Here is a 21,074-nt window from a genome sequence, read left to right on the forward strand (position 1 = left end):
ACTCTACCTCTGCAAGTGGCCTAGCACTTACATTGATGCAGTAGACACTGCATTGCTTATATTGACTTGCTGCCTTTCAGAAGCTGTCCCACAATGCCCCACACTGACAGTTAAATCAGTGCAAGCGCTCCTGAAGGGGATGGACACTGCTGACACAAGGAGTATAGTGTGGACATGCAAAAGTGATTTCATTAGTTTAGTGACTGAATGTTGACGTAACTTAGGTCGACTTAATTTTGTAGTGTAGACTTGCCCTGGTGTACAGATGGCAAGTATGCTGCTTTCTCCTGTAATTGCTTCTCTGTCCTTCCTGCTTTGTAAGTTATCTGATCCATCATACTGCAGTTGTGTAGAAAGCCATTCTTTGTGTTACTGCTGTTGTTGGTCAGAGCCACATTTCTGCACTCATCATGTTAACATTTAGTTTTTATAGTCCAGTTTCAGATTCACCTAAAAAACTTCAGGTGACTTATTAAATGCGGTTATTATGAACATAATGATTTCTACTGTAAACTCATTAGCAGTATTATCCAGAAAATGTCTTTAACATCAATGTTAATAATGTTCTGTAGCAATTTACTCTGCAAGTAAATGTAATGAGGGTTGGCTGTTGGGATGTCTCCTACTATGGTAATTGACCTTTTTAGCTTGAACCTTCTACACCAGGGGTGGGCAAACTATGGCCTGTGGGCCACATCCAGCCCACCAGATGATTTAATCTGGCCCTCGAGCTCCCGCTGGGGAGCGGGGTCTGGGGCCACGCTGCACGCACGTACTGCTGCTCCCAGAAACAGCAGCATGTCCCCCCTCTAGCTCCTATACGTAGGGACAGCCAGGGAGGTCCGCACGCTACCTCCATCCCAAGCACTGCCCCCGCAGCACCCATTGGCCAGGAACTGCAGCCCATGGGAGCTGCAGGGGCGGCGCCTGTGGATGGGGCTGCGTGCAGAGCCACCTGATCGCACCTCCACCTAGAAGCTGGAGGGGGGACATGCTGCTGCATCCGGGAGCTGTTGCCCCCGTGCCCCAACCCCCTGCCCCAATCCTGATCCCCCTCCCGCCAAACCCCTCAATCCAAGCCTGGAACACCCTCCTGCACCCCTAGCCCCTCATCCCCATCCCGAGGCTGAGCCCTCACACATACCCGTGCCCCAGCCTGGAGCCCCCTCCCACATGCTGAACACCTCGATCCCAACCTGGAGCATCCTCCTACATCTCTCACCCCCAGCCCAGAACCTGCATCTCCAGCCAGAGCCCACACCCTAACCCCTGGCCCCACCCCAGAGTCCCCTCCCGCACCCTGAACTCCTCCTTTCTGGCCCCACCCCAGAGCCTGCACCCCCAGGAAGAGCCCTCGCCCTCTCCTGCACCCCAACCCCAATTTTGTGAGCATTCGTGGCCCACCATACAATTTCCATCCCCAGATGTGGCCCTTGGGCCCAAATGTTTGTCCACCCCTGTTCTATACCATTAAATACCTGAGTTCTGATAGGAATTCTGTCAGGTCTTAAACCCCTTCTCCCCTCCTCTCCCCCCGTTTTTTCATTTTTTCAACTCAGTGCGTTACACAAACATTTCACTCTCTGGAGCATTTCCATTACTCCCAGTGGACCAGATAGTTGAAACGCCTCATTCCCCTCAGTTCAGTGAGACCAAGGGTCTTTCTCAGTCTCTTTCCTGGCTCCCTTGGTTTCTTCATTTATTTTCTTTCTCCTTCCTTTCCCATTCCTAACATTGTTGCTCTCATGGTTCCCTAGCTTCCTGTGCGCTTTCCCATCTCTTTTCTCCCCAGTGGGGCAAGTGTTGTACTTTCTTTAGATCCTCTCTTCAGCTGTCACTTCCAATTGCTGTGGAACTTTCAAGTTCCAACATTCCATCCCTTCTGGTGTCAGTGGCCCAGCTCTGAACATGTTGTTCGCTGTTTGAATAACAGGAGATGGGTTTGGGGGAGGAAGGACGGAAGAGATTAATGTAATACAAATCTAATTTATGCTATATAGGCTGTTTCATATTTGATCTAGGCTGAACACTGTAATTTGCCTATTGGGAGACCAGATTAATAGCATACAGTAACTGGGAAGTGATAGTTCATCAGATGACTTCAAGTACCTGAAATCATATTTAAACAGATCATAGAGATGGGACTTGTACACTTGCTATGCATTAGGTAGCTGGAGGATTAAACCCACTATGCAGGTAGCTATGATAGACTAGGGTGGGGATATGCACCAGCAAGGGATAGGGGCAGAAAGAAACCCTGGTAAAATAAAAATCAATTTCCTGAGAGTTGTAGAAAAAGAATGGGATGATGCTGTTATTTCTACATTGGTGCTACCCCATAACTCTTCTTTGAATGCTTCAACTTTTATGAGCCTCTGTACAGTATATCTCTGAACCTTCGAACTCCATCACTTCACTGCTAGAAAGGTGAAGGAATTTTCTGTTTCTCCTTTCTCACTCAGTTTCTCTCAGAGCTACCTTCGTGTCCTGAAGAGATGGCAGGTCTCCACTACTCCTAGTTTTGAGTCCTCCTCTTTTGCCACTTCTGGCTTTCACATGCAGCAGTGTAATGAAATGGACATGATTCTTTACTGTTTCATTGCTGCTCATAGCAACAGTGAATCTTATCTAAGTTTTGTTAATATGCTGCTGCTCAGCAAAATTCTGAGTAGCAGTAGGAGCTTTGAAACTGTCTGGAGCTTCAGGAAGATGTTGTACTGGATTGGATAACATTTGGAAAGTTATCTTTGTGATCAGAAAACATGCATTCTGCAGAAATTGATTACTTAGGCCCGTCTAGTAACCAGAGAAGGTTTCTTATTCCAGTAAGTGAATTTTTAGGGACTTGCTTGTGTGCTTAAAACACTCAGTGCTTTTATTATGTGTTTAGATGTCTGCATAAACTAAACTGGAGTCAGAAGATAAGTGTGTGAAAGTAGAGCTCAAAAATTAATATTGCAAACTGTTTGCCAAATATGAAAATTACTGGCTATGGGTTTTCCAAGCTGTGGAGGCCAGAAGATAGTCTGGACCACAGTCAGCAGCAGCAAGAACCAAGTAAGGAAATGTAAGGCCTCTGCGACAGAAGTTGTTGCAAGGAGAGAAGTGGCAAGTAGTGCTCTTGGGAAGGCTTTAATGGCACTAGCTGACACACCGCTCATAGATCAGTTCGATCACCGAAACAGACTTTTCACTTGCAGCTGGTGAACCCAAATTTTGAGCACTGGTGAAAGGAAGGGTTTCGCTGTGGGGGCAAAATGGGAACTTTTCCTATTTCAAGATTTGCCAAATGTATCCCCAAATAAACATGCTTGAACAGGTGTTTTGGACCTCTATGTAAAGTACTGTTAGTAAGTACATGAGCATCAATAATTAGCATAAGCATTGTACATTAAACTCCAATATCATTGGGTTATTTTTGAGCTTCAGCAAATACTTATAGTAATCTAATTTTGGGTTTACATCTTTATTTAGTAAAAAGTGTAACTGAGGAAAATCCAGGTCATGCCAGGTATTAAACTGAAAGATAAGAGCTGCTTTTTAAAAGGATCAGTATTAAATATTGTCTGAAGATTATAGACAAAAGGCTCTAAGATCTTAGGTATATAATACAATACATGTTATTCCATTAGATCAGGGCTCTTTTGCACTTGTTCCCATCTCCTTCATATAAGTTCCGTAATTCATTTATGGTGATTTACTGTCTTTAATGACTGTATGTATTTTGGTTTAAAATGTCATACTTGGGTCATTTTACTTAAATACAATTATCCAGAATAGTCTACTTTTAATTTAGGTATCTGTTGGAGTCAGTAGTTATGCAGTAACCCTGTCAAACTTTGAGTTACCTCAAAGTTTAAAATTTATAAATACTGTATGCATTTACAAAATCTAAGACCAATAGAAATGTTTTCATAATTCGGTATTCCAGTGGGAAGTGAGCTTTGCTCACATATTCCTGCAGTATTTGCAACTCAAATACTAGTGTTAAGTCTTTCACCCAAAAGTGAAACTGACTTGGTCTGTCCAATCAATTAAATGTAAGGAGTAAGCAGCATAAATAGTTAAATACGTTTTTTAATACTTCTAGATTCAGTAGTCTAAGGTGTTGGTGATATATATAAGAACTTGTTTGGTGACTCTTTTGAAAGGCTTAAAAACAAAAAATGATCTGATTAATTTGAATACCATAATTCACTACCAATAGCACACCCTACACAATAATAGTTCAGGGAAAGAGCAGTTGCTTCGTTTCAGTGGTAGGTGAAGGGAAGTGTTTTGAGTCCCTTCAGAAAAACAGGCAATTTATAATTAAAAGCACTTGCCATAGGAAACAATTGAAGAGCACCTGAAATGACTTTTTTGCTCAAGCATTCATGGCACTTCTATTATAAGAGAGTAAATAGCCAAGAGGGTATTAATTATATATGTTGGGGGTTTCAGACATATGGAACCCAGCAGCATAAATCTTTTTCTTTCTATTTTGGTGCCTCACCTCTATAAGCTCTAGGAACACTTCAAAAACTGCCATTAATTTATCAAATTATCTGGCCATTGAAATATTCTGCTTGAGATATCCTAGATCATTCTTTTATAAATCTTACACATCCCAGTTTCTAGTAATTACCTTTTGGTAGAAAATAAAGTTAAATGACAAGGAAGAATAAGACTTCTACAAATTCTCAGAGAAGTAAGGGTCCTTCTTTCCTCCCTTTTTTTGTGGTGTAACTTCTGGAGCTTATTGTGTTAATTACTTGTTACCCAAAATTCATCTTTTTTTAAAGCTGGAGAGATGCTTAGTGGTAGCTAAAATGCTACTAAGAATCATTTTCCCTTCCTTTGCTCATATGGTGACTTGCGTGCTAAGAGCTAGAGTTAACAGGAAACCACAGCTGCTGTTGCTCATCATAGCGACAGCTGCCTAGAGAACTAAAACAATCCAAATAGGGTACAGGAAATGGGAGGCAGCAGAACACAACTGACTTTAAGGCAAAGTAGACTAGACTAGCTGTTTTCTAACTAAAATCTATAATCTTATTTAACAGCCTAAAAATTGTGTAACTGATAGCATAGCTGGGACAAAACTGTTTAGTTAAGGCGTTTTCGCATGAGCCAGTTGAGAACAATTGTCAACAGGTAGGTTTCCTAGAGCTAATGGGGCTTGAAAGCTTAAGGCATTCTTTTATATTAACATCTGATGTGGGGTTCTCAGCTACTTGGTAGTAAGGAATGGATTCACTGATGTTCATAGGGCCCCGTTTACATTGGGGCTAAAATTGTACACTTTTAAAAATTACTTAAAACTTGTTTATGCTAACTGTTTAGGAGTCCACTATCAATGAATCCAAATTGACCATATGGTCTGAAATAGCTTGGCCCCTGTCCACATTGGCTACCTTAAATAGTCTAAAACTGATGCAACAAGCATATATTTTAGTTCCAGTGTAGCTGAGAGCTAAGGGTTCTGGTTTCCATACACATTTTGCATCTCTGGTCAGACCGTTCGCAGTCCCGTGATGTTAGGAATTTTCAATAACCTGTTGAAGTGGAATGACACATGACAGTGGTCAAATATTCATGGCCCAGTCCTTATTCCTTATTTTAGAGACAAATGACTGCCTTAAATTATTGCTCCTGCAACTTGTGGATGATGATTCTGCATTTCTTTGTGGAGCAGCTTAGCTGACTGACTGCCAAGAGGAACTTACTTCTGCTGAGAAACTTTCTAGTCTCTATCTCTTCTATTTTCTATTCTCCTCTGGCTAGTAGATTTCACCTTCTCTCCTGTCCTGTATCTGCATGTCAGTGTTTTTCTTACCCTAATTCCTCTACTTCCCCATTCTACTGTTATCCTCTTCCCCCAACAGGGGTTCTACGATTGGACACTAGATGATTGCTAATATTGGTTCTCTGCTGCTGGCAGTGCTCTATATACAGGCTTTATTTAGACAAGGCCTGATTTCTCTAAGGGCTTGTCTATGCTGGTACGCTAAATTGGTGCCGCTGCGATTGATGCAGCAGCGTCGATTTACTGGGTCTGGTGAAAATGCGATAAATTGATGGTAGAGTGCTCTCCCATTGACTTCAGTACTCCACCTTGCTGAGAGGTGGAAGGTAAGTTGGTGGGAGAGCATCTCCAGCCGACATAGCATGGTGTAGACACTGTTAGGTTGATGTAAGCTATGTCACTCAGGTGGATGCTTTTCCAAGAGAGATGCTGTAACTCAAACAGGAGTTAATTTAGGAAAGTCCTATGGTGTACAGAAGGTCAGACTAGATAATCACAGTGGTCCCTTTTGTCCTAATCTATAAATATACACATTGTACCACTTTAACTATACCCATATAGTTTGAGTGTACAAACCCATCCCCCATTATATTGATATAAAAGGTGCCTCTACCAGAATACCTTATTCATGTATGGGAAGGGGAATAAGTTGCACTGATCTAAGGGCAGGTCTTCACTACGGGGAGGGTCGATTTAAGATACGCAAATTCAGCTACATCGAATTCAGCTACGCTATTCGTGTATCGGAGCCGACTTACCCCGCTGCGAGGACGGCGGCAAAATCAACCTCCGCGGCTCCCCGTCGACGGCGCTTACTCCTACCTCCGCTGGTGGAGTAAGCGGGTCGATTCGGGGATCGATTGTCGCGTCCCGACGAGACGCTATAATTCGATCCCCGAGAGATCGATTTCTACCCACCGATTCAGGCAGGTAGTGTAGACCTAGCCTAAGACATCTTTATGTCGGTAGAAAGAGAGGTTGTACTGGTATAACTATTTTTTTTTAATAACCCCAACTCAAATAATTATACCAGTGCCAAAACTATGTAGGTCAGGCCTTAAAAAGTTACAGGCCCTTACCATAAGGACTTTAAAATTGTCAACCAGTTCTAGTACAGCTCACGCTACTAGCTGTCACTGGGGGCCATACAGCAGATGGGATTTTGCACACCATATGACACTTGAAACGTAAAATGAACCCTGAAAGCTAATAACTTAATTTTCAAGTTATGGACACTCTTATGGAAAACACTGATGGAAATGAGCCGTGTTATGGTGATACAATTTCTAACAATAGCTAAGTTTGTGTGTATATTTTACATAATGGTTCCTTATTTTAGCATTAGGTCTTAGCATTATCATTTAGGTTTAGCATTCCCCTTTTGTTGAAACTAGGCATGCTAGAACAGATGCAATTGTGGGTATACATTTAAATATCAGATTTGAAGAGCTACTGTTGACTTCTCTGGTTACTGGTAGGGAATGATTTATTTAATGTTCTGTGCACTTGAACAAGCACTGCTTATTAAAATGAATTTTTGTAGGCCATTAATAAACACAGTCTTGTTTCACTGCTCTCCTGGAAGAAATAAGCCATCCAAAGAGGGAATGTACGTGCAGATAAGTAGGTCTGAAGTAGCAGAGCTGTTTCTGCTAGGAATGCAGGAATTGTCAGAGAAATAAACTGGTGGTCCATATAGTTGGTATCTGCTCTAACAATGACCTTTAGTAGATGCGTCAAAGTAAAATGGAAGAATCACTATTCTAGACAACTGTAGACTAATCTACCCACAGAGAGGGTTTTTCCTAACCCTAACTAACCACTTGTTAGTTTAGTGGTTGAGTAATCCTTGGGAATAAGAGGGATTTTATTCCTTTTTTTTAATCTCCGTTTAATGTAGTTTACTCATACTCTTTCCTGAGTGATTAATTTAGAACCCAGGAATGAGCATGAGTAGTTAAATTTCTTTATTCCAATGCAAGTTACTTTGCATTTGTCAACAATGACTATTATCCTGCATTGTATTACCCACTCACCTAGCTTTGTTAGGTCCCTCTAGAGTTTCATTAAAATGACCTATTTTTGTTTTCCAACTGCAAGTTTGCCACTTTACTGCTCACCCCCATTTCCAGTTGATTAATAAACATTAAACACGAGTCCTGGTATGGAACCCTTGGTGCACCTCTTGGTTAACTTTCACATGTGGAAAAATGACCATGCATTCTGAAGAGGCCTGTGAATCATGTTGGAGCAGGCAGTTAAAGAGTTCTATTCCTAGTGTCACATATGAAAGCTGGTGGTTGTGGTACTTTTATATATGCAATTGAAGATTAATCCATAATATGGACTAATCCTTTATACAAAAACCAACTAACCTCTTCCCTTGTACTCTTCCCAAACTTAACCCATGTGAAAATGTTACCAGGAGATCCCATATCTAAAATGAGTATCTATAGCAGAATTACTTTATATCAATGAAAGCTGATTTAAACTGATCATTGCAGCATCAAAAGAGCTGTTGCTAATGTGGGATTACAATTAATATCTGTTTGCTGTAGCTCTTATAAGTCCCAGTTGGGATCTGGGACCCCATTGTGGTAAGTGCTGTACAATCAGAGTTGGATAGTCCCTGCCATGAAAAAGCTTATTTTCTGATACCTATATGTTTTGCATATAGAGAGGTGTACAGAACAAGTACATTTTGTACACTTTAAAAAAAAAAAGGGGGGGGGTAAATTATGATCTTTAAAAATGCCTGAAGCTTGTATCCCCTTCCAATCTTGATTCTCTTTTGTAGGGTGTGTGTGGTGTTGTTTTTTGTTTTTGTTTTGTTTTTTTGAAGAGTTGAAATTCAAAGTAGAAAACAAAACCCTAAACTTTACATGAGTGGATTCAAACCAGCAGATGGAAGGACGCTTCCAAGTCGTGATGAACTCTTATTCAAACTTGCTGAGTTCTGTAAGAAGCTTAATTCAGTGGGAGTAGTGGTCTGGGATGTTTTGCTATGAAGTGTTACTATGGTGACTAGAGAACCTTTATTTGCTCCTTAAATGGAAGGACTACTTTATATTCTGTAGACGTTGGAGTATCTAATGTAGAGATCATGCTGTGGGATAACTGAACTCAAAGGGTCTAGAAACATTCTGAATGTATCCACTTGCAAATGGGTACATTTTATTAATCATCACTAGGTTCTCAGTATGCCTGGAAATCTAATTTGCATTTGAAACTTGGTTATTCTGTAGTGTCTAAAAGTAACATACTGTCAGTTTCTTTCGGAAGCCAAGGCATATTAATATGCCTAACATTAAAACTTTCAGGTATTGGATTAGAAGCCAGGTTGATTTAATTTTTTCACTTAAAAAATCAAGGTTTTTCATGGGGTACCTGCTGGTACCTGTTTTATGACAGTTCTCTTCATTTCTATAATTCCTATTTAAACTGGTTAGGCTGAATATGCCTGCTGTACATCTGGAGTATGATTTGTAGATAAGAGCACCATTGCAGACTCCATTGACATTAGACTCCAAAAGATGTTCTTAAGCTTATAAGTAGCTTCTATTTTGACACATCCTTTAACAAAAATCTCATCTAAACTGATTCAGGACTTGTAAAGAGAAGAAATTCAGATCTAAAGTTTCCATTTCATCTTGCTATACTGTTTGTTAGTGTCCAAGGATCCTTTCTGGAAGCTATGCTGTAGTCAAATAAAAGCTTTTGAACTTAATACAGAGGTTAACTGGGTGAAATTTAATGGTCTGCAATCTATAGGAGATCAGATTAGGTCAGGGTCCCCAACGTGGTGCCCGGGGGCACCATGGCACCCGCCGGGGCGTCTAAGTGCGCCCGTGTGCTGGCTGGTGGACAAGTATCCGCCAAAATGCCAACAAGCAGCAGCATCCAGAGGCGTCGCCGCTGAAATGCCGCCGATTTTCAGTGGCATTTCAGCGGCAGTGCCTCTGGATGACGCTGCTTTCAGCGACGATGCCTATTGACATTGTCATTTGTCGGCGGCATTTCGGCGGATGCTCATCTGCTGCCACGGTCCTCCGTGGCTTGTCGTCTGGCGCCCGCCAGACAAAAAAGGTTGGAGACCACTGGACTAGGTAATCTAATGATCCCTTGTGGCTTTAGCATCTGTGAATATATCATCCATGACCCTTAGAGGGTGATACTTGGACACAGAGAGATGTGCAAGTCTGTTTTGAAATCTGAGTTTGTCAAACATTAAAAATATGTTCTAGGGATCTGCCAGAGTGAGATCTGATTTAGGCTTTAGTATGTCCAGTAGAGAAGATTTCTTTGGCTTCCTTTCTTGTATACATGAGGAAAAAAACAAAAGCCTCCACTTACTCTTTCCGATCCAAAAATTATTGAACTTCTGTCCTGTTATATGTTAGAGGGGTAATTGTTGAGTACGCATTCAACTTTGGTGGCTTTAGATCAGGGATGGGCAAACTTTTTGGCCCGAGGGCCACATCTGGGTGGGGAAATTGCATGCAGGGCTGGGTGTGGGAGGGGGTGCGGTGTGGAGGAAGGGGCTCAGGGGAAGGGGTTGGGGCGCAGGAGGGGTGTGGCAAGGGGGTGGGGGGGCAGGAGGGGTTTCGGGGTGCGGGCTCTGGCCCAGCACCGCTTACTTTGAGCAGCTCCGGGGTGGCAGTGGTGCGCAGCAGGGCTAAGGCCCACGGGCCACGTCCCTGCAGCCCCTGGGGGGTGCTGGAGGGGGCAGAGGGCTCTGCACTGCCCTCGCCTGCAGGCACTGCCCCCCGCAGCTCCCATTGGCCAGGAACGGGAAACGGTGAAGGAGGGTTCCTGGCCAATGGGAGCTGTGGGGGGCGGTGCCTGCAGGTGAGGGCAGCACAGAGCCCTCTGGCCCCCCGCTTCCCCGACATCTCCCCAGGGGCTGCAGGTATGTGGTGCCGGCCGCTTGCGGGAGCGGCACGGGGCTGGGGCAGGCAGGGGACCCTGCCTTAGCCCCGTGACGCCACAGGGGTGGCAATCCCACGGGTCAGATCCAAAGCCCCGATGGGCCAGTTTTGGCCCGTGGGCCGTAGTTTGCCCACCCCTGCTTTAGATGGTTAACTGTAGTGATAGTACTCTTTTACACATTATCCTGTGGAATTAACTTATTGCATCAATGTACTTGGCACTATTGAAACCTCCTGTAGTCTATTCCTCTGTCTAAAAAAAAATTCTAGAATGGCAGACTGGTGAGGTAGGTGATATTTAGTGAATTATTGTATTTGGCAACATGCTACTTATGATCTTTACTACTGGTATGGGCTTTTCCTGATGTATTATACAGTTAAATATTTCTGGTATGATCTAATTTTTAACCTCTCTAACAATTCAGACTAAAGGTGATTCAGCTGACTGGCTTGCCTCTGGCCTGTCTCGCTACATCATAGTCACAGGTTGGGGGGAATCAGTCCTTTATTCTTCTTCTAATGTACTACTGACCAGTAATGAAAATTGCGTGTGTCCGGGTTTAAAAGCTGAGACCCTGCAATATGAATATCTTTCCCTTTTCTTCAGCAATTAAATAGAAAAGTAGGTTGGAATTTGAAGCAATTTAAACAATGTAAAGAAAAGGAACAAGAAACTAATAACTTACTGTACTGTGGCTTGGCTTAACTTTTTTTGGGTGTGGTGGGGAAAGAAAATCCTTCACTTATAAACAAGACTTTCTGGGTCTTTTCCAGTGGAAAATATTTTCCATGGTTGTGAGTCATGCTGTAACTTAAGGCTTTCATTACAAAAGATAACTTTGTCTAACTGTCTTTAAAAGTTACTGGTTCAAGAGACATTGTGTGGGCCATGCTAGGATTTTTAAAATGTTAATTTTGGTGTGCAGCTTGTATGTGATAGTCTTCATGGTGTTTCTTAAATGTTTTGGAGTGCCATAAACTATTGGATTGCTTCAAGCTTTGTTCTTTATTCTAATGTGAAAAATGTGCACAAGTTTTCAGAAGTGGGAACACTGTGCAGAAGGGATTTCCAGATGCATAGCAATGCTGTTTCCCAATCTAATTTGCACTGAGTCTTTTGCTAAACTAGGAAGTTGTCAAACTAGATTTCACCGAAGTCCTTAGTATACTAGAAATTAAGGCTTATCTTTGTGCATCCTCCAGCAAAGGGCTGGCAATTTCCCAGGAAAAACTAGTTTAGGACAGGACACTGGTAAATATTGGCTTAAACCCTGTTTAAACTGAGAAAAATAATTGCATCAGTGTCCAGCAAGTTCAGCAAGCATAGAATGTCTCTTTTTTTCAAATTTTGGATACATCCTTTCAAAAAACTAGTATGAGACTGGGTCTGTAAACTACATCAAAGTTGGTCTTCTGCTGCATGGCAAATGGACTTGGACTGGTAGTCTACATCTCTGTAGAAATGTTGTTTGACATATAGTTGAAACAGCTGCTGTGTGGACAGAAGTCTGTAACTAAGTCAAATAAGCATATCATAACCTGGTTACAGAAAAGCTGGCTTCTACTTAGTGTAGATGGTGCTTCAGCCACTTCTAGTTTGACACTGAGTGGCAAGCATGCCCTAGAAAGATGGGTGTGTCAGGAAAAACTGCACAAAAATGGAATGTTGTTCTCAGTCAGAACAAGCTGTGCTGTATGTAGTATATGTTCCAGATGAAGTATTTTCAGGAAGGTAGTGAATTCCGCTTCCTCTGAGTTATCAGAGCAAGATTGGGGAGAACATGTAAACTGCATTTCAGAATTTAAACATTACTATTCTAATGCTTTGCACCTTTTTTAAAACTTAAAATTTCCTCTAACAGTTTGTGGTATTTCTAGTCTCAACACTAACCATTTATGTAAGATTTTTCATTGCAAATTCATAAGTCTTTTTTCATTTACTGTCAGATAAAAACTAAAATCATATGCCTGTTCTGAGGGAAGCATTCAGCCCTATAACTCTTGTTAGACTTATTGAAAAGTATATTCACATAGGAGGGCAGAAATTTGGCCGCAAACTTTTGAGCTGCACTCAGTTTCTTTGTAGACTTGGGATCATTTCCAGTGCATTCAGGAATGGCTTTCATAGGAGCTCAGGGGTTTACTTTGGATAATGCTTTTCACGTCTGAGGACCTGGATTTGTGCTCTTCTTTGGAGAATAGGAAATCTGTGGAGTCGTTCTAGTTTCTAGTGTACACTCTGTCCCTGCTACAGCCTTCCCCTTCCCCCTCCCCCTCCCCAGTTTGGCACAATTTACAGCCTATGCTCAAGAATCATAGGATTAGGGTAGAGAATCATTGTAGGTTAGAATTTAGACGCTCTAGAGCTGTGGGAGAAACTTGCATAGTAGCTACTTTTGGTTGCAACCTTGTGCTGTTATCCCTTGGCTTTTGTGGGCACTAAGTTCACATTCTAAACTGCAAGTCTAAGCATCTAGAGTTCTATTTATGTACCCAGTTAGGGTTGACTAAAAAAAGTTACCTACTTTGCAGCTGTAACTTGGTAAGGCAGAATGACGCTGCCATGTAATTTAAATATAAAAAGAATTAAAAACCAATTTCTGACATTTGACACACAGTCTTCAGCTTCAGTAATCAGAAAAAAATAAAAGTTCTTAGACACAATTTATACTCCCAACCTTTGTGAAATTAGCTTCCAGTTTGTTTTGAACTGCCTCTAAGTCAGAAAGATACAAAATATTACAAGCCCTTCAAATTTTACAAAAGCTGTTTTGCATTACCCTACCTGCAAGGTCATATTCAAGATCTTTTATTGTAAAAGTCTCCATGTCCAGTGACAAATCACCTCATTTTCTATAAAGTGAATGATTTGCAACGCTTAGGGTTAGAGGGATCCTGGCAAGCTTTCGCATTATGTTGCTGAATGATTCATTCTAGAAGCTACTGATTCTTAAATGACAAGCTTTGTTAACGCAGAGTTAAGGTTGCCCAGTGATAGCTCATGTCCTTCCAGAATGTTGATTTCAGCAAAACTCAAGCTTCTGAACACCAGGAAGTACGGAGTACTTAGTTCTGCGCCTCCCCCTCCCCCCGCCACTCTCCCCAAGCTGGCAATAGCCATTGGGAGTTATCTGCAGGCACTCAAGCTACATTCACTGTCCTAGCTGTACAGAGTGGTAAAGGAATACGTTGGAACAGCTTGGGAAGAGTTGTGATTGTGATGAGGAGATCTGGGGATTAGTTTGAGGAGCATAGTAGAGTTGTGATTATGATTCAGTGAAATCTGGATCTGATTCCCCTGTGTGCTTTATCAAAGGAAAGAGGTGGATGTGTACCTTGAGGTTCCAGTCTTCATCATTACAGTACAGAATTGTGTAGGTTGTGTCAGTAGCAGGGCACCGAGGTCATCTTCCCATAGGTATTTTCAGTTGTGAGGTGGGATATGAGAACAGTCTGTGGATTTAATGATAGGGGAAAGAATAGCTTTTGGTGGTATCCTATGCAAGTTGATATCTATCCGTGAGCGCCAAAAAAAAAAAAAAAAAAAAAAAGTTGCCAGAATGCATCAACATAAAGAAAAGCTGTTCTCTTTCTGGGGGATGTATTTCTAGAACCTCGTAGTCAAATGGACCCAAACTTGGAACACTGTCTCTACCCTGTTCCACCATGACACACACCAAATTTCAAGGCAATCTGATTAACTTCATGTATTTTAGAGCACTTAGAACAGTCACGTTTTAAACCTTTACTGCAGGAAAGCTGTCCCTCTCCTTTAATACCTCTCAACTGCCCCTCGTTTAATGGCACACCATTTGTCCCAAGTTAACTATATGGTGTACATTAAGTGCCCCTTTCATTTCTACTATTGAAAACTACCAGAAAAAACTAACTTGAAGTTAATGATTTGTATTTTATTTCCTACACTGCTTTTGTTATTTTGAGGCTGTTGTACATCATCTCTTACTTCAATCTTGACAAGCTGAGAGAGAGATTGCCCACTTGCATGTAGTGGGCTGGTGTCCTACAGCAGTGGTCTCCAAAGTGGGGCACGCGGCAGGAGGAGCTTTTTTTGTTTGTTGTTGCTTCGGCGTGGCAGGGGGTGCATGGTCAATTTTTTTACTGATGGGGTGCACGATCAAAAAAGTTTGGAGACCACTGTCCTAGAGTTGCTCTTTGCAATTTTCAAATACTAATTGCAAACTCACTTCATTCTTCTTGTTTGTTTTCCTTTGTTTTTCAGGTATTCGTTACAGCACAGATGTTAGTGTGGATGAGGTGAAAGCTTTGGCCTCTCTAATGACATACAAGTGTGCTGTGGTTGGTAAGTGATACTAGTTTGTCAAGTATGGATAATAATTATTTGAATTAGCATTGATTTAAGTCACTGTGAAATAGCTGAAGGACTGAATTTTGTTATTTTTAGATACTAATCTCCTTTTACTAAAATCTAACCTATTAAAATCTGCAACAAGTGATTTTGAATGCTTACCCAGTAACTATAGTGCTGTATTTCCTTTGCTATTATTGAAGCTACGTGTTTCTGAATAGTACTTTGTTCTCTACATTCAGCTCTTCTACTGTGCTTCATCTCTCAGTAAAATTATCCCATGCTTAATATGTTAGTACCACATGGCAACGTCCCACTTGACCATAAGGACTTATTTCATGATTGAGTAGATGGGGCTGTAAGGAAGGTCTAAGATTGTATTTTAACAAAAGTGTCCTTAATAAACAGCAAAACTTGAAGGAAATAGATTTAAATAGATCTTAGACTTCCTGAGTTTAGAAGACCCTCTTCAAACTGATCTGAAAAGACTGCCCCTTGTATGAACAGAATGTAAATTTTTAGTGAACATATTAGTGAAATTGTGCTGTGGATGTGGCAGAGTCAGCTTCGCAGTTGACAGTGAGGGTTTAGTGACGTATAACTTTCAAATACGCATGGTTACACAAACTTATAGAAGCTCCCCCTTTTTTTGCATAATTTAAAGATGTTGTCACTTCTGTTCTACCTTTATCTTGAAAAATGAAACTCTTTTCCTTTACAGATGTGCCATTTGGGGGTGCAAAGGCTGGTGTTAAGATCAATACCAAGAACTATACCGTAAGTGTAAATGGGAAGAGTTTGAAAGCTCTTTTGTAGGACAGCATTGAAAGCCCAGTAGAAATCCACCTATATCTTCCTTAGAAGAGATTAAATCGGGTGGGTAAACTATGGCCCGCGGGCCACATCTGGCCCGTTAAGGCTTTGGATCCGGCCAGCGGGATTGCCAGCCCCATGGCACAGCAGGACTGAGGCAGGCTCCCTGCCTCCCCTGGTCCCGCATCGCTCCTGGAAACCGCCTGCACCATGACCCTGCAGCCTGTGACGGGGCAGAGGGCTCCGCGCGCTAGCCTCGATGGCAGGCACCGCCCCCTGCAGCTCCCATTGGCCAGGAACGGGGAACCATGGCCAACAGAAGCTTCGGGGGAGGTACCCACAGGCGAGGGCAGCACACAGAGCCCTCTGCCCTCCCTCTCCCTCTCCCCCAGGTCACAGGGACGTGGTGCTCGCCACTTCAAGGAGTGGCATGGGGGTAGGGCAGGCAGGCAGGGAGACTGCCTTAGCCCCGCTGCACGCCATGCCACCCTAGAGCCGCTCAAGGTAAGCAGCACCAGGCCAGAGCCTGAACCCCCTCCTGCATCCCAACCCCCTGCCCTGAGCCCTGTCCTGCACACCGCACTCCCTCCCGCACCCCAACCCCCTGCCCCAGCCCTACATTATCCTAAAATCATAGAATATTGGGGTTGGAAGAGACCTCAGGAGGTCATCTAGTCCAATCCCCTACTCAAAGCAGGACCAACACCAACTAAATCATCCGAGCCAGGGCTTTGTCAAGGCGGGCCTTAAACACCTCCAAGGATGGAGATTCCACCACCTCCTTAAGTAATCCTTTCCAGTGCTTCACCCCCCCTCCAATGAAATAGTGTTTCCTAATATCCAACCTAGACCTCTCCCACTGCAACTTGAGACCATTGCTGCTTGTTCTGTCATCTGCCACCACTGAGAACAGCCAAGCTCCATCCTCTTTGGAACCCCCCTTCAGGTAGTTGAAGGCTGCTATGAAATCCCCCCTCACTCTTCTCTTCTGCAGACTGAGTAACCCCAGTTTCCTCAGCCTTTCCTCATAAGTCATATGCCCCAGCCCCCTAATTATTTTCATTGCCTTCTCCTGGACTCTCCAATTTGTCCACATCCTTTCTGTAGTGGGGGGCCCCAAACTGGACGCAGTATTCCAGGTGTGGCTTCACCAATGCCGAATAGAGGGGAATAATCACTTCCCTTGATCTGCTGGCAATGCTCCTACTAATACAGCCCAATATGCTGTTGGCCTTCTTGGCAACATCTAGCTTCTCGTCCACTGTAATCCCCAGGTTCTTTTCTGCAGAACGGCTGCTTAGCCAGTCGGTCCCCAGCCTGTAGCGGTGCATGGGATTCTTCCTTCCTATTCATGGCCCTGCATGCAATTTCCCCACCCAGATGTGGCTCTCAGGCCAAAAAGTTTGCCCACCCCTGGATTAAATGAAGTCTCTGTGTTACTCCTGGGAGAATTTGCACAGAATTCCATGTTTTTCCCCCACAGAACTGGGGCTGCAGAGCTGCTAGCTGCCACTAGGGGCTGCTGGACTCTGCAGAGCCCTGCTGGCAATGAGCAGCATGCCCAGCCCAGTGGGGATGGAGGCTGCACACTCTGGCTGCCAGGCCCGATCCTCATTCTCCCGGGGACAGGAGAGGGCCCGGGAGACCCAGCTCTGGCAAAGAGTGAGGAAGGGCAGGGCTGCACCACACCACCTCCCCTGGCAGGACAGTAAAGAAGCTGGGGGGAGTAAAGGCTCTGGAGGTGTGTAGGTGTCTTGTCCAGGGGATGCCCCAGGGCTGGGCTCTGGGGTAGGGGGATGCCCTGTGCCTGGGTTCGAGGGGTGAGGAAGGGGAGAGGGAGCTCTGGGGGCCCCCACGCAGCCCCCTCCAGTACCCCCCAACTGGAACTGGGTTGTCATAGGGGTTTCTTTAACTGTCTGTGCCTGGGAAAATCTTTTTTGTTGTTGTTGTTGTTGTGTGTATTGTTAACATACTTGTTGACAGGTATTTTCAAATAAATTACCACAATAATGTAAACTGGAGTGATTATATTGTGTTTTTTTTTTTGACCAATAAAATTTCAGAATTTAGCAGAACTTTTAATTTTTTGGTGCAGAATTCCCCCAGGAATACACTGTGTACAACTGGCAGGCAAAGATGTATCAAAAACAATTTTGATATTTAAGAACTCCCTGTGTAAAAGGTCAAGTACTCTTTTATATCATTTAATTTGCAAAATCTTTTCCTGAAATTTAAAGGCAATGCAACTAGTCTGCAGCCTAGATTTTTTTTTTTAAATGATGCTATTCATGCAGAAAGCTTAATCCCAAACATTACCTTTTTTCTCAGAATAATTTTGCACTTCGTGTACCATAAACTTTCTTTAGCAATGAGGTTGACACATTTTTAAAGTATTAAGTATTATATAACGTAGGTGATTTGCATACTAGTTTTTAAAGTGAGCCAATTGCAGCCATGTTTTCCAGTAATCAGATGTTATAGAACTAGAATAGCCACTACATGAAATGTCAAAGTTCAAATAAACTTAATATTTGTATGAATTACTGAAACTTTGCGTTAATTATGCAATAATCAGGACTGATTACTGTCATCTACTATACATCTAATTTATATTACATTTGTTTGCTAGGAAAATGGTTTTTACAAGTTTTTTCTTAAACACTGAAATATTTGACCAAACAGTGTCCTTACCTATGTTTCCCTGATGCATTCATGATTTCTTTTGAATAATTGAAAATATACATAAAAAAAATGAGACCTCCCTAGGCAATTCACCTACTATACTGACCGTACAAAAAAAGGGAGTTACCAGGCAGACACTATGGAAATCGATGTGTAAACGCATGAACAGCTTTTTATTTAAAAAAAAAAAAAAAACTATGATGTTTGTGGGAAATTTTAGGTTGACTTTTAACACTTATACCAAATCCTGGTGACTCCTATATTTTCTTAATAGGATAATGAATTGGAAAAGATCACAAGAAGATTTACTATGGAGCTGGCAAAGAAGGGATTTATTGGTATGTAAGTACAGTGATATTAGTCAGTGGCATAGCTAGGAGTGGAAATTTGGGTGGGCCCTGACTTTTGGATGGACGAGCAATGACTCTGTGCTAGCTCAGCTTCTCCCCCTACGCCATGCCCTCTTTCTAGCTCTGGCGCCCCCTGACACAGGGCTTCACCTGCCGAGCTGGGCACACACGTGAGGCAGCTCAGAAAATGGCAAGGCAGAGCTGCCGGAGCGTAGCTTTCTGAAGGGTGGGCGTATAGCTCCATCCTGAATTTCAGGTGCCCAAGTGATGCTTCGGGCCGCTGTGGCAGCACTACATCCTCGCTCAGATTTGGGTGGGACTGGATGTTAAGAGGGTAGGCCACGGCTCACCTGTGGCTATGCCCCTAATACTAGTAAACTTGTAACTTGGGAATCTAATTTCATGTGTGTTAGCAATATAGATTAGATAGTATCCTGTAAACATGCTGCTCCAGCCCTGTTGTGATACTCTTCTTGAGACTTGGCCTCTGATGGGGTCAGATATAGTGCAGAGTAAGACAATAGTTCATCAATCTCACATTGGGCCTTCAGTCCAACTCAGGACTTGTTATCTTTACTCTGGATCTCGGGGGTTTTCAATAGTCCTGAGCAGAGGTAAAGGGGTTTCTGTTCCACCTTCCTCAATGGGTAGGGGAACTCTGGCCCTCCCTCTCCAGTGGATTCTGGTCCAGGGACTCTTCTAAGCAATCAGGGCCTGACTACCCAGATCCCTTGCTATATCCCTGCACCACTTCCTACTTGCCCTGTCTTGGGTCTTGGCCATACACTGTGAACCCAGGAAGAGGCTATCAGTGCCTCTGTTTGTAAGCCTCTTCCATTGGTTCACTGCAGAGTTTTTTAGTGCTTTCTACCACCCACCTGGTTCTGCTATAGGAGTTCTCTCTGGTTCCCAGACAGGGCAGTCCATGACCTTGCAGGAGTCTTCCTGCAGCCCCTTCTGCAGAATAGAGAATTCTGAGGGGACTCACTTGCTCCCATTTACCTTCCCAACTGTCTTGAGATCCCTGTTACAGGCCTACCTTCAGGGGGGCTCTGCCTCCCAACAGTCCAAATCCAGTTCTCTTGCTGCAGAATTCTCTGATAGCCAGCCATCTGCTCTCCTTCCTGGTCAGCTCCCAACTGAACTGGGTTCAGCCCTTTTAACTTCTCCCTCCATGCTTGATATCTTCTGTGGGTGTAGCAGGGTAAGGCAAATTAAGCTTACAGGCTTTTATTAACCTCTTCTGGTCTAATGTGAGATTGATTCACATCGTTATTTGAATTTATGCTTTTAAGAAGGTGTTTGGTATCTTTAGTATGATGTAGGCTCTGTGATGCAAACATGCTTCAGCTAATGTCAAATTGCTGAGTACCTAGCAATAAAGGATTTATGCCAATTCTGCCTTGTACATATTAAGGTAATGACATTGCCATTTAGAAAGAGTTAAATTTCCTGTTGCAGTACACTTTCTATGGAAGTTTTAAAATAGTTTAGGTGATAAGTGTAGCACTATGCTTATTTTATGGTTAGCTCAGAACACATAATTTGTCACACTTGAAATATGGTTGGTTATGTATGGTCTTTTAGATTGAACTGTTCACTACTACCCTGTTTCCTGTAGTCTCAAAATCAAGGCTTTTGGCTGATATCAGAGGAAGGAAATGAAAGATCCAACCCATAGCAACCACAGAGATGGTTTCAAAAGAAATGAAATGAACCCATAACCTGTGTGGGGACATTTATAGGTGACCCATTTCATTCAATCTCTTTGAACAACTAAGCCTATCTACTTGAAGAGAGTTCCCAGTTGAACTGATGCTGGAACACTTGCAGGCAAAGAGCTCTTGGTTTCATAGGAACAGGAGAGGAATAAGGCAAGGTTTTTCTTTCATTCCTGATCTCTTAAGAAAACAAAGTCCCAATAGATGTCCCAACAAGCATATTCATGTATCTTCCATTTTATTGCTGTCTACATGGGCAGAAGTATGTTTTTTTTCTAGGATGCATGAGAGTCTGTCAGCGTCCATACAAATATATTTATCAAAATGATAAATTATTTGTGTATTGTACTTAGTGGTAGCTAAGCTGCATTGACAATTGAAATGGTTAGATAGAATGTCTTTATTGATTTATTTATTTTTTTTAATATTTTTTTTATGAGATGCTGTGTAATTTGTTTGAAATTT

The 21,074-nt window shown here is 42.7% G+C and overlaps 1 protein-coding gene across 2 annotated transcripts in view; it reads left to right on the plus strand.

Annotated features, from left to right (window-relative positions):
- GLUD1 (glutamate dehydrogenase 1) overlaps positions 1-21,074 on the plus strand; it is a 55,885-nt gene that overhangs the window by 9,620 nt on the left and 25,191 nt on the right. For both annotated transcript variants that reach the window (XM_034776695.1, XM_034776696.1), the window contains exons 2-4: positions 14,957-15,037; positions 15,765-15,820; positions 18,813-18,876. In XM_034776695.1, coding sequence (XP_034632586.1) covers positions 14,957-15,037; positions 15,765-15,820; positions 18,813-18,876 — 201 coding nt within the window. The remainder of the gene's footprint in view (positions 1-14,956; positions 15,038-15,764; positions 15,821-18,812; positions 18,877-21,074) is intronic.

The sequence above is a fragment of the Trachemys scripta genome, chromosome 7, assembly GCF_013100865.1.
Source record: "Trachemys scripta elegans isolate TJP31775 chromosome 7, CAS_Tse_1.0, whole genome shotgun sequence".
Lineage (NCBI taxonomy): Eukaryota > Metazoa > Chordata > Testudines > Emydidae > Trachemys > Trachemys scripta.